Source organism: Haplochromis burtoni, unplaced genomic scaffold (assembly GCF_018398535.1).
Source record: "Haplochromis burtoni strain Fernald_Lab_line unplaced genomic scaffold, NCSU_Asbu1 Contig_87, whole genome shotgun sequence".
NCBI lineage: Eukaryota > Metazoa > Chordata > Actinopteri > Cichliformes > Cichlidae > Haplochromis > Haplochromis burtoni.
The window spans coordinates 79,756-93,111 of record NW_024582448.1 but is presented as its reverse complement, the minus strand read 5'-3'; the positions used below and the strand labels follow the sequence as shown (position 1 = coordinate 93,111).

At 41.2% G+C, this 13,356-nt stretch overlaps 1 protein-coding gene across 1 annotated transcript in view; it reads right to left on the bottom strand.

The window, feature by feature from the left end:
• Nucleotides 1-13,356, bottom strand: part of dnah7 (dynein, axonemal, heavy chain 7) — a 74,562-nt gene that overhangs the window by 18,105 nt on the left and 43,101 nt on the right. Inside the window, exons 39-51 of the mRNA XM_005925807.3 lie at nt 12,746-12,872; nt 12,061-12,280; nt 11,242-11,868; nt 10,895-11,140; nt 10,442-10,671; nt 9,938-10,268; nt 9,512-9,858; nt 8,677-8,857; nt 8,203-8,388; nt 7,334-7,497; nt 4,104-4,258; nt 1,818-2,008; nt 4-137 (exon numbers count right to left, since the gene is read on the bottom strand). Coding sequence (XP_005925869.1) covers nt 4-137; nt 1,818-2,008; nt 4,104-4,258; nt 7,334-7,497; nt 8,203-8,388; nt 8,677-8,857; nt 9,512-9,858; nt 9,938-10,268; nt 10,442-10,671; nt 10,895-11,140; nt 11,242-11,868; nt 12,061-12,280; nt 12,746-12,872 — 3,139 coding nt within the window. The remainder of the gene's footprint in view (nt 1-3; nt 138-1,817; nt 2,009-4,103; nt 4,259-7,333; nt 7,498-8,202; nt 8,389-8,676; nt 8,858-9,511; nt 9,859-9,937; nt 10,269-10,441; nt 10,672-10,894; nt 11,141-11,241; nt 11,869-12,060; nt 12,281-12,745; nt 12,873-13,356) is intronic.

The following is a 13,356-nucleotide window of genomic DNA, read 5'->3' as shown; positions in this document are numbered from 1 at the left end:
TACCTTTTGTTCTCTGCTCCCTGCAGAATGAGAGCCTGTTTCTCTTCTTCCAGGTCAGGCCTCTCCCGGGCTACCACAATGCCCAGTAGCTGGTCTTGAATGCCCTCTGGAGTGATCATGAAGTTTAGCAGTGTCACCTACATCACACAGAATATCCACTTCACGTACAACTATGGAGACATAATTGTTGAAGAATAAGTGATGTACGTGTGTATGTTTCAGAGGAAGGTGTCCGCCCTTTTTTTCAGCCATTAAAGTGAAGTGTTGATCGTCTCGGCTTTAGAGCTGTTCTCCTGGCCAAACCTCCTACCCAATCAATTCCAGTAACTGCTTCAGCCTTGGCAAAGTACAGGTAGGATGCATTTACTTTTTTCTCCTTTTCTGTGGAAAGGTGTTGCAGGAGTTGAAGGAGTGTCTTTTACCACAGGCGTAGTCATCCTGCGCTGCACTTACCCGGAGGTTAAAAGCCTATATATGCTATCTACTCTCTGCCCTAATAAACGAGTGCACTTCTTCGGGGCTTAATTCCATTTCTATTGATGCCGTGAGACCCACTCAGCTGGTGGTAAAGACTCAGAGCCTGTATAAATCTCCAGTTTGTCCTTTTCACACATACACCCTCCTTCTTTGCCTCGCCTCGTCCCTTGCGCTCCTAAGGGCTTTTTTTTCTAGATGCTTACCCTCTTGTATTTGGAGCTATTGCGTTTCAAATAGGGTTTAATGGGAATAATGGAAACTCATAGTGTACTGTAGAGAAGACAAAAAAAAAGATTTAAGCAAAATGAGGGGAAAAAAAGGGAAGAATTGAGCCAGCTGTGAAAAATGAGTTGAATCAATCTAATGGCTGCCCATAAAGAGGAGAGCCCCTGCAAATAGATGCTTGAAATGTGATCTTCTGTAATGCTTTCCAACCCCTTGCTTCTCAGTAATGCAATTTTCCTTTAATGCTCCTTTTCTTGGAATCCTTTTTTCAGAGTGGATGGGGGCTGTGTTCCATTGGGAAGGTGATATAGGTGATATCACTGAACAATGATTCACTGTGTTATTGAGGTAAAAATGTCATTTGGGTGGTATCAATAACTAAGAGCCAAAGAAGAAAAGTAGATCTCATCTGATATCAAATGAAAACTTTAAATAAAAAAACAAAACGAAAATCAAACCTCAGTTCTAAATGATGCTATTTATCACTATTATTATTGATATTTTAGGGCAGAAGCCTGCAGATGACTCTGTTGGTTTATGTGTGTGCTTGTGTTTTATTATTCCCTTCTTTGTTGGCTCTGTTGTGGTAGATACATCTATCCTTAGCTGTGACACAATTAAAGGGTTATAGCTCCATCTGTGTGGAAGAGGTTAGTACAGAATGCATGGAGGACTGCATACGGCTCGTTACAGCAACACTGAAACTTGCTGTAAACAGCACTGTTATGTGTGGTGACTATGAATGCTATCCTCTGCTTTAACTAAAGGTGGTATCAGATTTACGTCTCAGTGATGGAATATGTTGAATAGAAGGTTTCTCTGCGTGTCTCCACAACGTAGAATTAAAACATTAAAGCTAATCACCGGGAATTTTATCCATTCAAGTTCTTTCTGGATGCTCAGATACTTGATCCAACAAGATGGCCAGTGAAACTCCCAGCAAGCCATTATAATGAAACTGCTACAAACCTGCACTACCAGTCCTGCATCCTACTGCACCTTCCAAATGAACTTCAGTACATGAAAAAAGGTTTCATAGTTATAATTACTGCACTTTATCCTATAGTAGGGAGAAGAAAAGCAGAACAGTGGTGACGACAGTATCCCTACAGTACCTTGACAGAAGTCTCAGGCAGGTAGTGAGGGTTGCGTAGCTTGGTAGTGATGTAGAAGCGAAAGTCAGGAACATATTCAATGGTAGAGTCTCCCAGACGGATGCACATTGCACCGCCCTGTTTAAAGGTCTGTCGAAGCAGCAGAGGCTCCAGTATGGGATCCAGCTCCTCACCGACATTCTCCAGCAGCACTGACAGAAAATGTTCAAATCAATGTTTTTTCTAATCAGGAGAGAGACGTCTTTATAAATATAAAAAGCTGTCAAACTGTCTAAGGCGACCAACACTACTGCCTCAACAGCTGAGCTGCTTCAAAGCTTCAAATATTTCCAAACTCTTCAGCCAAGACAAAGCATTTTACCTACAACACCTTTACCAGTATCTTATAGATCACCAGTTAGCCATTTTGGCAGAACTGGGAGAAACACGCATTCAAACCCTGCATACGGTCGCCTGCTCTACCTGTGAAAAAGAGACTCTTCATGCCAAATGTTTCACTTTCTGGTTAAAAATACACTATAAATGGTCTTTAATCTGGTCTTTTGCCTTTGATATTTAATTCTTTACCCAATTTAACTATCTAATACAACTTTTTTTCACCATTATCATTTCACTGTTGTCATGTTTCATTTTACATCTCTCTCTAATATTAGTTTTATTCAGTTGTTTTGATTTAAATGCGCTGTACTGCATTGTGTCACGGCTTGTCATTTTACTTATTTCATGGTGCATTTATTTCATGCAGGACTCTCACTTCATGTCATTGTGGCCATGTTCCTGCCTCTGGAAAGTACTCTGCATCTTGCTTGAAAATGTTCTTTCAATTTAAAAATCTTTAAAATCATATTAAGGAGCAGTGGGAGACCCTTCCCAACAACGAAAGTTTATACTCCATACAGAGACTTGTAATAGTTGTGCTGATGCATTCCTGGCTCGCATAAACTATATTTTATAAGTTGTGTGATGAATTAAAGTTAAACTCAAACTGTCTTTCAGCTTTCTGTGATTAGTACTCAACCGTGAACTTCCACTGCAGTTGCATACATGAGTAATATCAAGAAATCAGTGAAGCACATGAAAATGCAATCGCCTTACTCCCATGACATCATTATTAATACGATTTCACATTAAGTATGATAATGCTCTTCTCATGTTACCAACATCAGCCCATCTATAATTGACATTTTGCCTTTAGGTGGTAACTAACTTTTTCTTCAGTTTTCAGATGGAGTGATAGCTGATGAACTTTCTCTTACAAGTTAGTTACCAAAGCAGGTCAACCCTTTATAGGCATAAATATTTAATATATGTTACCAGATTAAAGAGCATGTTTTTAAATTTAATAAACACATGCATATCCTAGGAGATTTGCCATGAAAGCACCAGCCCAACCGTGATAAAAGAAAGAATAGTAGTGCATCATCAGGATTATAAGTGGCAATACAAACAGCAAGAAACTGTAAAACTGTGAAATAAGAAAACAGGCTGTGAAGGATGAAACTGTACCCTCAGGGGACTCTTTTGCGCCGTAAAAGGACAAGTTACTCTCTGAGCTGTTAGCCTTGCAGTAAGCAAAGACCTAGCGGCTGGCTGGGTCAGCTCATTATTTAGATGTATCTGTAATGGTGGTGCAGCTTTCTCTGTTTCTGAGTCTTAATTCCTTCTTGAAGTTGCCCCCCGTGGCCCCTTCAAAATAATATGAGAAGCAATTATCTACAATATTATACCACAACTTTTAAAAAAATGTTGTATACTTTTCTATGAGACATGGTGGGCTCTTTTCTGAAACCAGTTTGAGGACCAAAAGGTCACATCTACACAGCAGCACTGGGGATTGAATGCTTTTCCACTTCGGGGCTACAGAGATTAATAAAATCAGACACATGGCTGCCTCAACCACACTTGGACACATAAAAACGGTCCAAAAACATCGTCACATCTGCCTACACATCGCAGCTTGAGCCTAACATCGGGCAGGAGAAAAAATAAATGCAGAACATATAATTGATTTCTCCTGAGCTTTTATGTGATCTATAGTAGTCTGACATATTAACAGTACATTAGGCCGAATAAAGGCTCACTCAGAAATGTCTCACTCAGAAACATCGCTAATTTCAATTTTGCCACTACAGAACAACAGAGAACAAAAGAGAGCTGCAGTCTTGGGGCAGCAGTAATTAGTTTCTGTGGTAAAGAGAGACCTCAGCAGGCAGTAACAGGGAGTGCAACAGTGTGGTTGAGGCAGCCATGGCAGTCGCATTGAACTAGAAGAATTATTATACTTACCTGGTGTGCCAAACTGGATACAATTCTCCAGAGTGCGTACAAAGTCAGCGTCGCTCAGTTTAATAACATGCAGGTTATTGGCCTTCTCCATATTCTTCACCCACTTGTTGGCCTGGCCTTGAGGATCGATCATCAATGGCCACCGCCTGGCATTACTACACACACACACACACACACACACACACACACACACACACACACACACACACAGCAGTGTGTGATCAAATGAGGCCACCTTGTCAGTGAGAAAGATCTTTTTAACTGTGAGACATACGGGGTTGGGGGGAATGCTGAAGAAAAACAACTGCGATGCAGAGAGCAGCTGAGAGGTGAAAACGCAGTTAGACAGCTCACAGCTGAATAGAACCCCAGTGGCAATAGTACTGTGACTACAGCACAATTTTGTTCTTCGTTTACACCAGGGGTCGGCAACCCTGGGCATGCATACCACAGCTGGCACACAAAGGGTTAACTGATGGCACCACCATAGCTAGACTGGCCATGCCCGGTATACCCAATAGTGATTTTTCGTTTTTATGTTGTTGTTTTTTTACGGTATAAACAATGAAACATGGTGGATTGGCCAGATGCTGGCAGATGTGTAAAAATAACTCAGTTGTTTGGTGGTGGCAATGGAGGAGCTTCCAATGAGGCCAGCAGGTGGATGAGGGAAAGGGGAGGCAGGAGGAGGAGAGACCCGAGGCGGCCACCGGTCTGACTGTCAATGAACTGAACTTCAGGTAAGAAGTTAGGACCTGCAGTCTATCTGGGCCAGATATAAACCAAGTTTAGGTGGAGTTTATTTTCGTTGTGCTGACTTTTTACAGTCAGTTACAATAACTCGTACTGCGTACTAGCTAGCATGACGGAGTTTCTATACAGCTGGGTGGGTGCTATGATGTTGCTGATAGTAAACTTTATTTTATTCATAAGATTACTTAGTAGAGTTGCCAACCATCCCGTAAAAAACTGAATCGTCTCGCATTCAGAGAAAATATTACGCGTGTCGCATTGAGCTGAAAAGGAACACAGTTTGTCCCGGACTTCAGCTAGAATGGAAAAGACACAAAGCTGGAGTTATTCTGTCGTTATGCTGTCAGCTGCCTCTTCTTCTCTCATTCTCTCCCACTCCCTCTCTTTTTGCTATTTCAATGATCAGCTAATCGGCTTTTCTCTCTTGTTTGTTTATCGCCCACTTTGCGCCAGAAAGAGGAAACCAGCGGATGTCGCGTTAAACAACAGCAGCACGTTTAAGCTTGATCAGCTGTTGTTAGAATTTATTTAATATTAATTTCTATCAGCTGATGTTTGCTGGAGCCACAGCTGTAAAGCTGCTGGTCATGATGTCGGTTGGATATGTGGTGAGAGGGAAACATGAAGATGTCCTTACTGAATCATCAGAGCTGAACTGGTGATGGAGAAACAGGTTTACCTTTTAGGTGACATGAATGAGTTGATGGGAAGTCATGAACTGTTTCTGAGAGACAACTAACACCAGGATCCTTTTCTATGTAGCTGACAGCTGGTAACTGTGCAGGGGCGGGTCTAGCAAAGTTTTGTCAGGGGGGCAGACAGGGCATTAACAGGGACAGGGGGGCACAAAGAAATGCTTTTCTTTCTTATTCTCATTTAAAATGTCTCGCTTTTAATAAACAATTATCTGAATCTTACAACTAAAGTTTTTATCTGATGTAGAATGTATAGAAATCATACATAAACCAACAAGACAGTGTATATCACTGTCACAACAATGTTCATTTTTATTCAAAGGCTTTATGGCTTTAATACCTGGTGGGCCGGTCTCTAGTCAAAATGCCCGGGCCGGTTTTTTGTCCCAGTCCAGCCCTGGGCACGACAGTGACTTAATCTAAGAAGGTGCATTAAAAAAATAAATGGCCGGGCCAGTGGTGCACATCACAAATTAGCTCGCATAGACACATTAGTTGTGCCGCTTCTTAATGATGGTATCTTAGCTAACACCCCCAACTACCAGATTCAACTTGTAATTGGCTAAATTCCGACACTTCAAATGCTTCAGGAGCTGTCCACTCAGTGCAGCATCAGCCCCACGGAAATACACGGATACATCCGTAGACTCGAGATTCACTATGTGTTTTCAGGACTTTCAGGTGTATGGACCAATGTTTTCTTTTCTGATCAAACCAGAAAGCTTTAATGAGCAGCTGGATTTGTCTCGCATTAACTGGCTGGACACAGAGGACATCGAAATGCAGCTGATTGAACTGAAAAGCTTGACTATGTGGGAGTCAAAGTTTGCAGAACTACGAAGGCAGCTGGAATCCATAGCTGTGTGTGTTCATGGAGCTTGCATTTTCAGCTGCTGGACATCACTACCTGACAAGTTTAACTGTCTTCAGAATATTGCAGAGGCATCATTGACAATATTTGGCTCTACATATCTGTGTGAGCAGATTTTCTCTCAGGTAGCCGCCTGAACGCTGGACACTCGGAGACCTGTGTCTCTGAGTGGGAGACCAGAGATTAGATTAACATGTGTATCCCTGTATTAACAAACATGCCATATCGCTCAGTTTATTTTTCTTATCATTGTTGTGAGGAGGCCATAAATAGCATTTGCATTTTCTGTTGTACAGTTCATTTGCTGTTATGGATAAAAAGTGTCTTTTTTTGTTTCAAAATAGCTGATAACTATTCGCTGATAGCTGCCAACATCTGGGAATAAATATAATTCTATAAAGTTGTTCTATATAGTGTGTAACTGTTAATATAGAGCATTATTAAATTGATTGCTAATGCAATTATATGGCACATTGACTGGCACACATCATCAGAAAGGTTGCCTACCCCTGGTTTACACAAACAGTGTTATTTTTTTACCATTCATTTTAGACAAACTGACCAATTTTATCCTGGTTCTTTGTTAATCCACATGTACAGTGACCTCAAACACTGCATCTAAACACATTCCTGCAGAGTAATAAAATACCCTTGTCTCTATTACAGCAACAATCCAAAGGTGCAGTGCACATCTAAAGTGCTTTGGTGAAAAGTCTATTTCAAGTTTTCTTTTCTCCTTCTATTTTTGCCTTTTTTCAAAATCCGGTCTTTCTCCTTTCAATTTAATTCAGTTTTCTGTAAAGAATTCACATACACGATCATTTAAGTCAAGTCCATTTAAGTCACAGTGAATACAATGTTAAACATTACGGTAATATTTGGGCCTTTGAAAGTTGGACTTCAGTACTTACGAGATTATGATTGCGTTATCTATGGAGAAGCTGTCCGATGGCAAGCCAGCGATGGTCCACGTGCGAATTTTTACTGCATCACCCAGCGATTTCATTAGAGACATGTTGTGGGAGCATGGGATCTCTCTGCTCTTACAAAGATCCATCCACTCCTGTGTCTGATCCTGGAAAGCAGCAGATTACTAGTAACGACTTTCTTCATTTTCCTAGATGCAGACAAACACACTAACCTGCTATCAAATACATCACCTGCCCATTTTACCTGAAGACACTGGTGTACCCAGTGTTCTTTTTAAATTTCTGATAGCTTAGTTTAGCTAGTGTGTTAGCACTGCTGAAATTCATCTTTTGGGTTAAAATGCTAATTTGCATTTCGCTTTCAATAGCTAACAATAAAAATACTGGTGACTGCCAGTGCTACCCTTCAGTCTCCAGGCAGATACACCTATAGTATCAATTTCAAAATCCTACATCGTCTTGTTCTTAAGTTATCACATTCGCAGGCTTTTCAGAAAACTTACTCTACCCAGAGAAGTGGAAATCACTGAAATTTGAACTCATCTGAGATTTTTAGTAGATGCACCTATGGTACAAATTTTCTGTTTTATTTATATAGCACCAAATCACAACAAAAGTGGCCTCAAGGCACTTTACATTCTGAGGTATAGACCCTACAATAATACAGAGTGTTCACCGCGTTTTCAAGTTATCACATTCATAAGATTTTCAGAAAACTTGAAACATTTTCGTTCACAAATGTAGGTGTTCTCGCCACCTTCCAGCTACAGTGACAACAACATCAGCTTTTTATGGCAGAGCCATAAAAAAAAAGTCATTAAGCTATTTTCAATACAATCTATGGTCTGTACCTGTCTGTAGCTTGACGTGAATGCTCCCAGGTAAGCTACTATGCCTGCTGAGATGAGGATGTCCCCAATCAGGTTATTGTAGAGGTTTCCAAGTTGTAAGGCCATTTCACTCCAGCGAGTCTTCTCCCCACCCAAACCTCCAATGAGCTGCTCTGCTCGCTCCAGCTTCTTACTGCAAAGATCGACCTGGAAGATATCATTACAAAAGGAAACTGAACAACAGTTCAAAAACAGTGTACTTGATTCCTGTCTGTGTCATATTCTTTTCTTTGTTGTTTTTTTGCTGTTGATGAATAACTGCATACATTTGTTTACATTCAGTGGAGAAACTGCTGACTGTTATAACATTAACATTAACATTAACATTTACAGAACACGTAATAGATATGATCATTTCCAGTGATCAGATCTGTTTAAAATTTCAAATATGGCAATTATTAAAATCAATTGGATTCTCCATCAGAGATAGCAAACCTGACTCTCTAGGTCAGCTTTCTTGTTTTTATTGGCATCCAAAGTCTTCTGAAGCTTTGCAAGTTTATCTTGGACTTCTTTTAGAGCAGCCTGCTTTTTCCTCAAGCCCTCCATGGCCACCTTTAGCTTCCCTTCAGCCTGTGCCAGCTTCTCTTTCTTTGGAGCCACCACCTTAGCAACTCTGAAAAACATATAATCTTATCTTCATAAATCTAAATGTGCAATACATAAGAGTAATTTACTAGATATGTGTGAAGTACAGGTGAAACAAACCATTATGAGTTAGTTTATTTTTACAAAATTACTCATCTACACTGCATAAATATAAATTAACAGATATCAAAGTTCTGCAACTTCTTGACTGCTTTCGGAACATAAAAGATGAAATACTTCATACTACGTGGCAGCATGAAAATATGAATTAAATAATATCTCATCTTATTGTTTTTAAATTAAGGCTTTTACTGTGTATGGAAAGTGTCACCCGATGCCATCCTTATAATGAAACTGGATACTGTTGTTGAGAAATATTAAGAACTTCACTGCAGACAGGAAAATTGAATTTTATGACAAACTTTGCATCAATAAATAAAAGTAGCATTTAAGAATGTCACAACAATAATGATGCTAACATTTCCTTTTCAATGAGTCATATCTTGGAATTGGCCTTGCAGATGAATCACTTGGGACCTGGCATATTCATGGTATACAGCCAGAAACTTTGAAGCTAACTAAGCCTCATGTTAATCACTAAGACGGATGAAAAGCTTTCTCAGGCTTGGTGCATATACATTAGTTTTCAGAACTAAGAACACAAGATGAGAATATTACTTACTTGTCATACTTGTCCATGGCACAAACCCACTTACACATACCCTCAGCTGCAGTGGATGCAGTTCTAATCTTTTCTGGCACAAAGTCTGGGTTGGTAATGTACTTGGTGCGGATGATGGCCATAAGATTTGGAGGAATGTTATCTTTGTCATACTCATGGAGGCTCTGGAGAAACCTTAGGTCTCCCAGAAGCTTTTTGGCTGGGCCCCAAAAGTCTTCCACTTTTTTACCAGAGCCTGAGGGGTCCGGCACACGATCTGGTTTGATGCCTTTAAGAATGCAAATTGCCTCCATAACCAGCTTGACTGCTGTGGGTGGGCTTTTCATGGACTTCACCACTGTGATATCCTGTTGACAGAATCATTAATCACTATTTGCTGTACACTACATTTAGCCTTTGAGCCATATTAAAATATTCAGCTTTTACCTGAGGGGTCAGAGTATTCAACGCAGCCAGGGCCGACTCCAGGATGGGCATAGCTTCAGCCAGGTCAGCATCACATTCATCCTTGATAGCTTTGGCAGCCATGGCTTGTTCGTTGGCCACTGCTTCATCTATTTTCACCACCTTCTCTGTCTCAGCCACCTCCACAGATTCATGTTCAATCACCACCATCATCTCATCAACCTCTTTGCTAGCTACAAGCAGCTGTGGCTGTAGAGCCTCTAGCTCAACTTGCATGGTAGCCACTTGTTCTGCAGCTGATTCCAGCTTTTCCAGACCGACCTCATAGCGACTTTTCATCTTCATCACCTCACTGAGCAAAGGACAGAGGGATTAAAGGGAAACGCTTACACCTGCAAACTAGATTTTTGTGCCGCTTGATTCACATCAACTGATGAAGTCAATTTAAACTAAAACCTAAAAGCAGCACTTGAATGAAAAACGTTACAAATGAATAGAGATACATAAAATATATCTTGATCTTACGCTCTTCTTGTCTTCAGCAAAGCTTTGAAGGTGGAAATGAGCTCCAGATATGAGGTTGGAGTGACATAATTGTGACGCTGCAACTCAGTCAAAAAGCGGTGAGACAAATTAACGGTTGAGGTGTGGAAGCTCTTGCACATAGTGATGCAGCCTTCTCGGGCCTCTTCCGTCATCTCAACATCCTCCAGGAAGCGGCAGGCCACTGCCTGCAGGGCATCTTCAGGCCAAGTCTAACAAGGAAGGAAATAGGTTGTTTTCCTGTTTTTAACAGGTGTGCTTCCAGACATTTCTATTTACCCTCTGCTATGTGGTACTGGTAATGTTATCAGTTACTAATGAAGCATGGAGCATGAAATACACTACATGCTCTGTGTTTACTGGTCAACTATTAGTGCAAACCTCTGATGGGACAAAAAGCACAGCAAAACATGTATGTAACATACATACACTCACCTGAAACCAGTCAATAGTACAGCAGTTAATGAGTGCGGGGAAACGTCTCAAACGGTCCCTGAAAGCATCTCCAATGGGACTCATGGCCAGCACCACATGCAGCTGTGTGCGACAGCGCTCTAAGAACATGTTGAAAAGCGACAAGGGGCTGCCATCTGTTTGTTTTTCTCTATCACGCTGCCTGTCCAGCACACGCATTCGCTCACAAATTTCCTGCTTCTCATCCACCGCAAACAGGTTAGGCACCTGGAAATAAGAAAATATTTACAATTTCGCACCTTTTCTCCATGTGTCACCATCTGTTCACCTGAATGAAGTAGTCAGTCTCTCTCTTCCATCCACTTTACCTCACCAGTGTTGAGCAAGTTGCCAATGTCCTCCAAGAATGACTCCATTTTGATCTGAGCGTCTGTAAACAGGAAAACTCCATGAGCCTCTCCTTCCGTAGCCTTCCTCAGGATTTGTTTCAGGTCATCGTGCCATTCAGTGGTTCCATAGGTCTTGGATATTTCCACCTGGAAAAGCTCTGCCTCTGCCATGTAGGCAGCCAGACGGGTGAGAGACTGACGCCCACTCCCACCAACCCCTACCAGCAGGGCATGCCCACTGGGTTGCTTGAGGATGCGGGAAATCCGGCACACATGCTCGATGGCAAAACGGAAGAGCACCAGATTCATTGGTGCTTTGCTGGTGTTGTTGAACTCCTCCAAGTGTGATTCCACAACCTGTCGTAGCCGATCTAAGTCATGAACTTCGCGGTAGCTGCGGTCCTCACCTTTGGGGTCATGGAAGTCACAAAACATGAGGCTGCGCAGGTCATCTTCAGTCACCTTTCCATCTTGGTCCTGGTCCAGATGCTGGAAAAGCTGATGGAAGTTCTCCTTCATGTGAGTCTGACACACAACCTGTAGATGACTTACAAGCCAGGATCGATCGGTGTCGTGGACCAGTCGATCGTAGTACACCCTCAGGACCTGTGGATTAACAAGAAAAGGAAAGAAACAAGACATGTGCAGAGACAGATATGGACAGATCTCAACACCAAATCTTGCTGGCTTGACTGAAGCTATTATATAATGTATTTCCACTTTCCACAGCAATACGTTAGGTTACTTTAGTTATGCTGCTTTCATGTACCTCATACTGTTTGTTATGTACGATATTACCTCATGGACCCAGAGCCGTTTGATGACAGACTGTTCCTCTGCAGTCTCTGGCCGTGACAGGCAGATGCCCTGGATAACCCGGGAGACATCACGTAAATTGAACAAGTAATGGGACTTTGTGGGGGTTGGTAGCAGGTTCTTGGTGGCCTCTTGGTAAACTGACAAAGTGCTATGGACGATCTGAGAGGTCAGAGTAGCAAATGCCTTGGGGAATAAAAAGCTGCAAATCAAATGAATTCATTGGTGAGATCCTGTTCCTGGAGTTTAGTCAGAAAAATTAATCTGTAATTGTTGTTTTAACTAAACACTGAACTCATAAATATATGGTATTATCAAGAATCTATCTTCAAACAAATATAACTGTTTTCAAAATGCAAAAACATCTTTAAAACATATATATTTTTAAAATGCAGCTGCCATATGTGCCTGGATGAGTGCTAGTGGAGATCTGAAATCTGTCCAAAAGATCTGATTGCTTTTGGTCTTATAGTCTCTGACGTAAACAATGTGGCAGAGCAAAAAGGGGGGAGCAAAAGTACCACCTTTAATCCTCAAATAACTGACACAGACACTGATGTACAGAGTAACTGATTATCCTGTATATGCAAGGCATGGTTATTTACACAGGTACATTTGGTAAATTTGAATAAAATTACTGTCTCAACATCCTAATTGTTAGTGTTACCGTATGGTAAAATGCCAATTTGTGATCCTGGAGAAGATTGTATACATGGTCTTCTCATCAAAGTCATTAATGGTGATCATGTTGAAGTGACGCAGGAACCGAGGAGTGACAGGGTTACGCCCCCCACCTAAAAAAAAGCAGACAACAAAGTACAAACTGGAATTACTAACTCACAGTTTGAAGCCTAATAAAGCAAGTATTTTACATCCTTGTCTGTAAAATACTTACACAGTATAGTATATGTAGTAAAAATTTAAGGAATTTGTTCAAAGGTTTTGAGCGCATTTTGTTGCAAAATGCAAGTTATTAATATATTGACATTTTATCAATATAATGAATGGCATAATTCCAGTGAGAAACATACTGGCTTCCCTTTGAGACAGTTTTTACGGTTGAGTACAGAAGATCAATAGAAGCCACGATCACATGGTGTTACTGCGATCACCTGAAGCTCAGCAAAACCAGTGTGGTTTTGGCAGACTACCAAGCAGCTTCCAGAGGAACAAGAAGCCTGCTGTCATAGTTTAATGCAGGGAAACAAAGTGTAGAAGGTGGGCACCTAGCAGTCAAATCAATGGAAAACTCAACTGAGGCCACAGTACCTCTCCTCT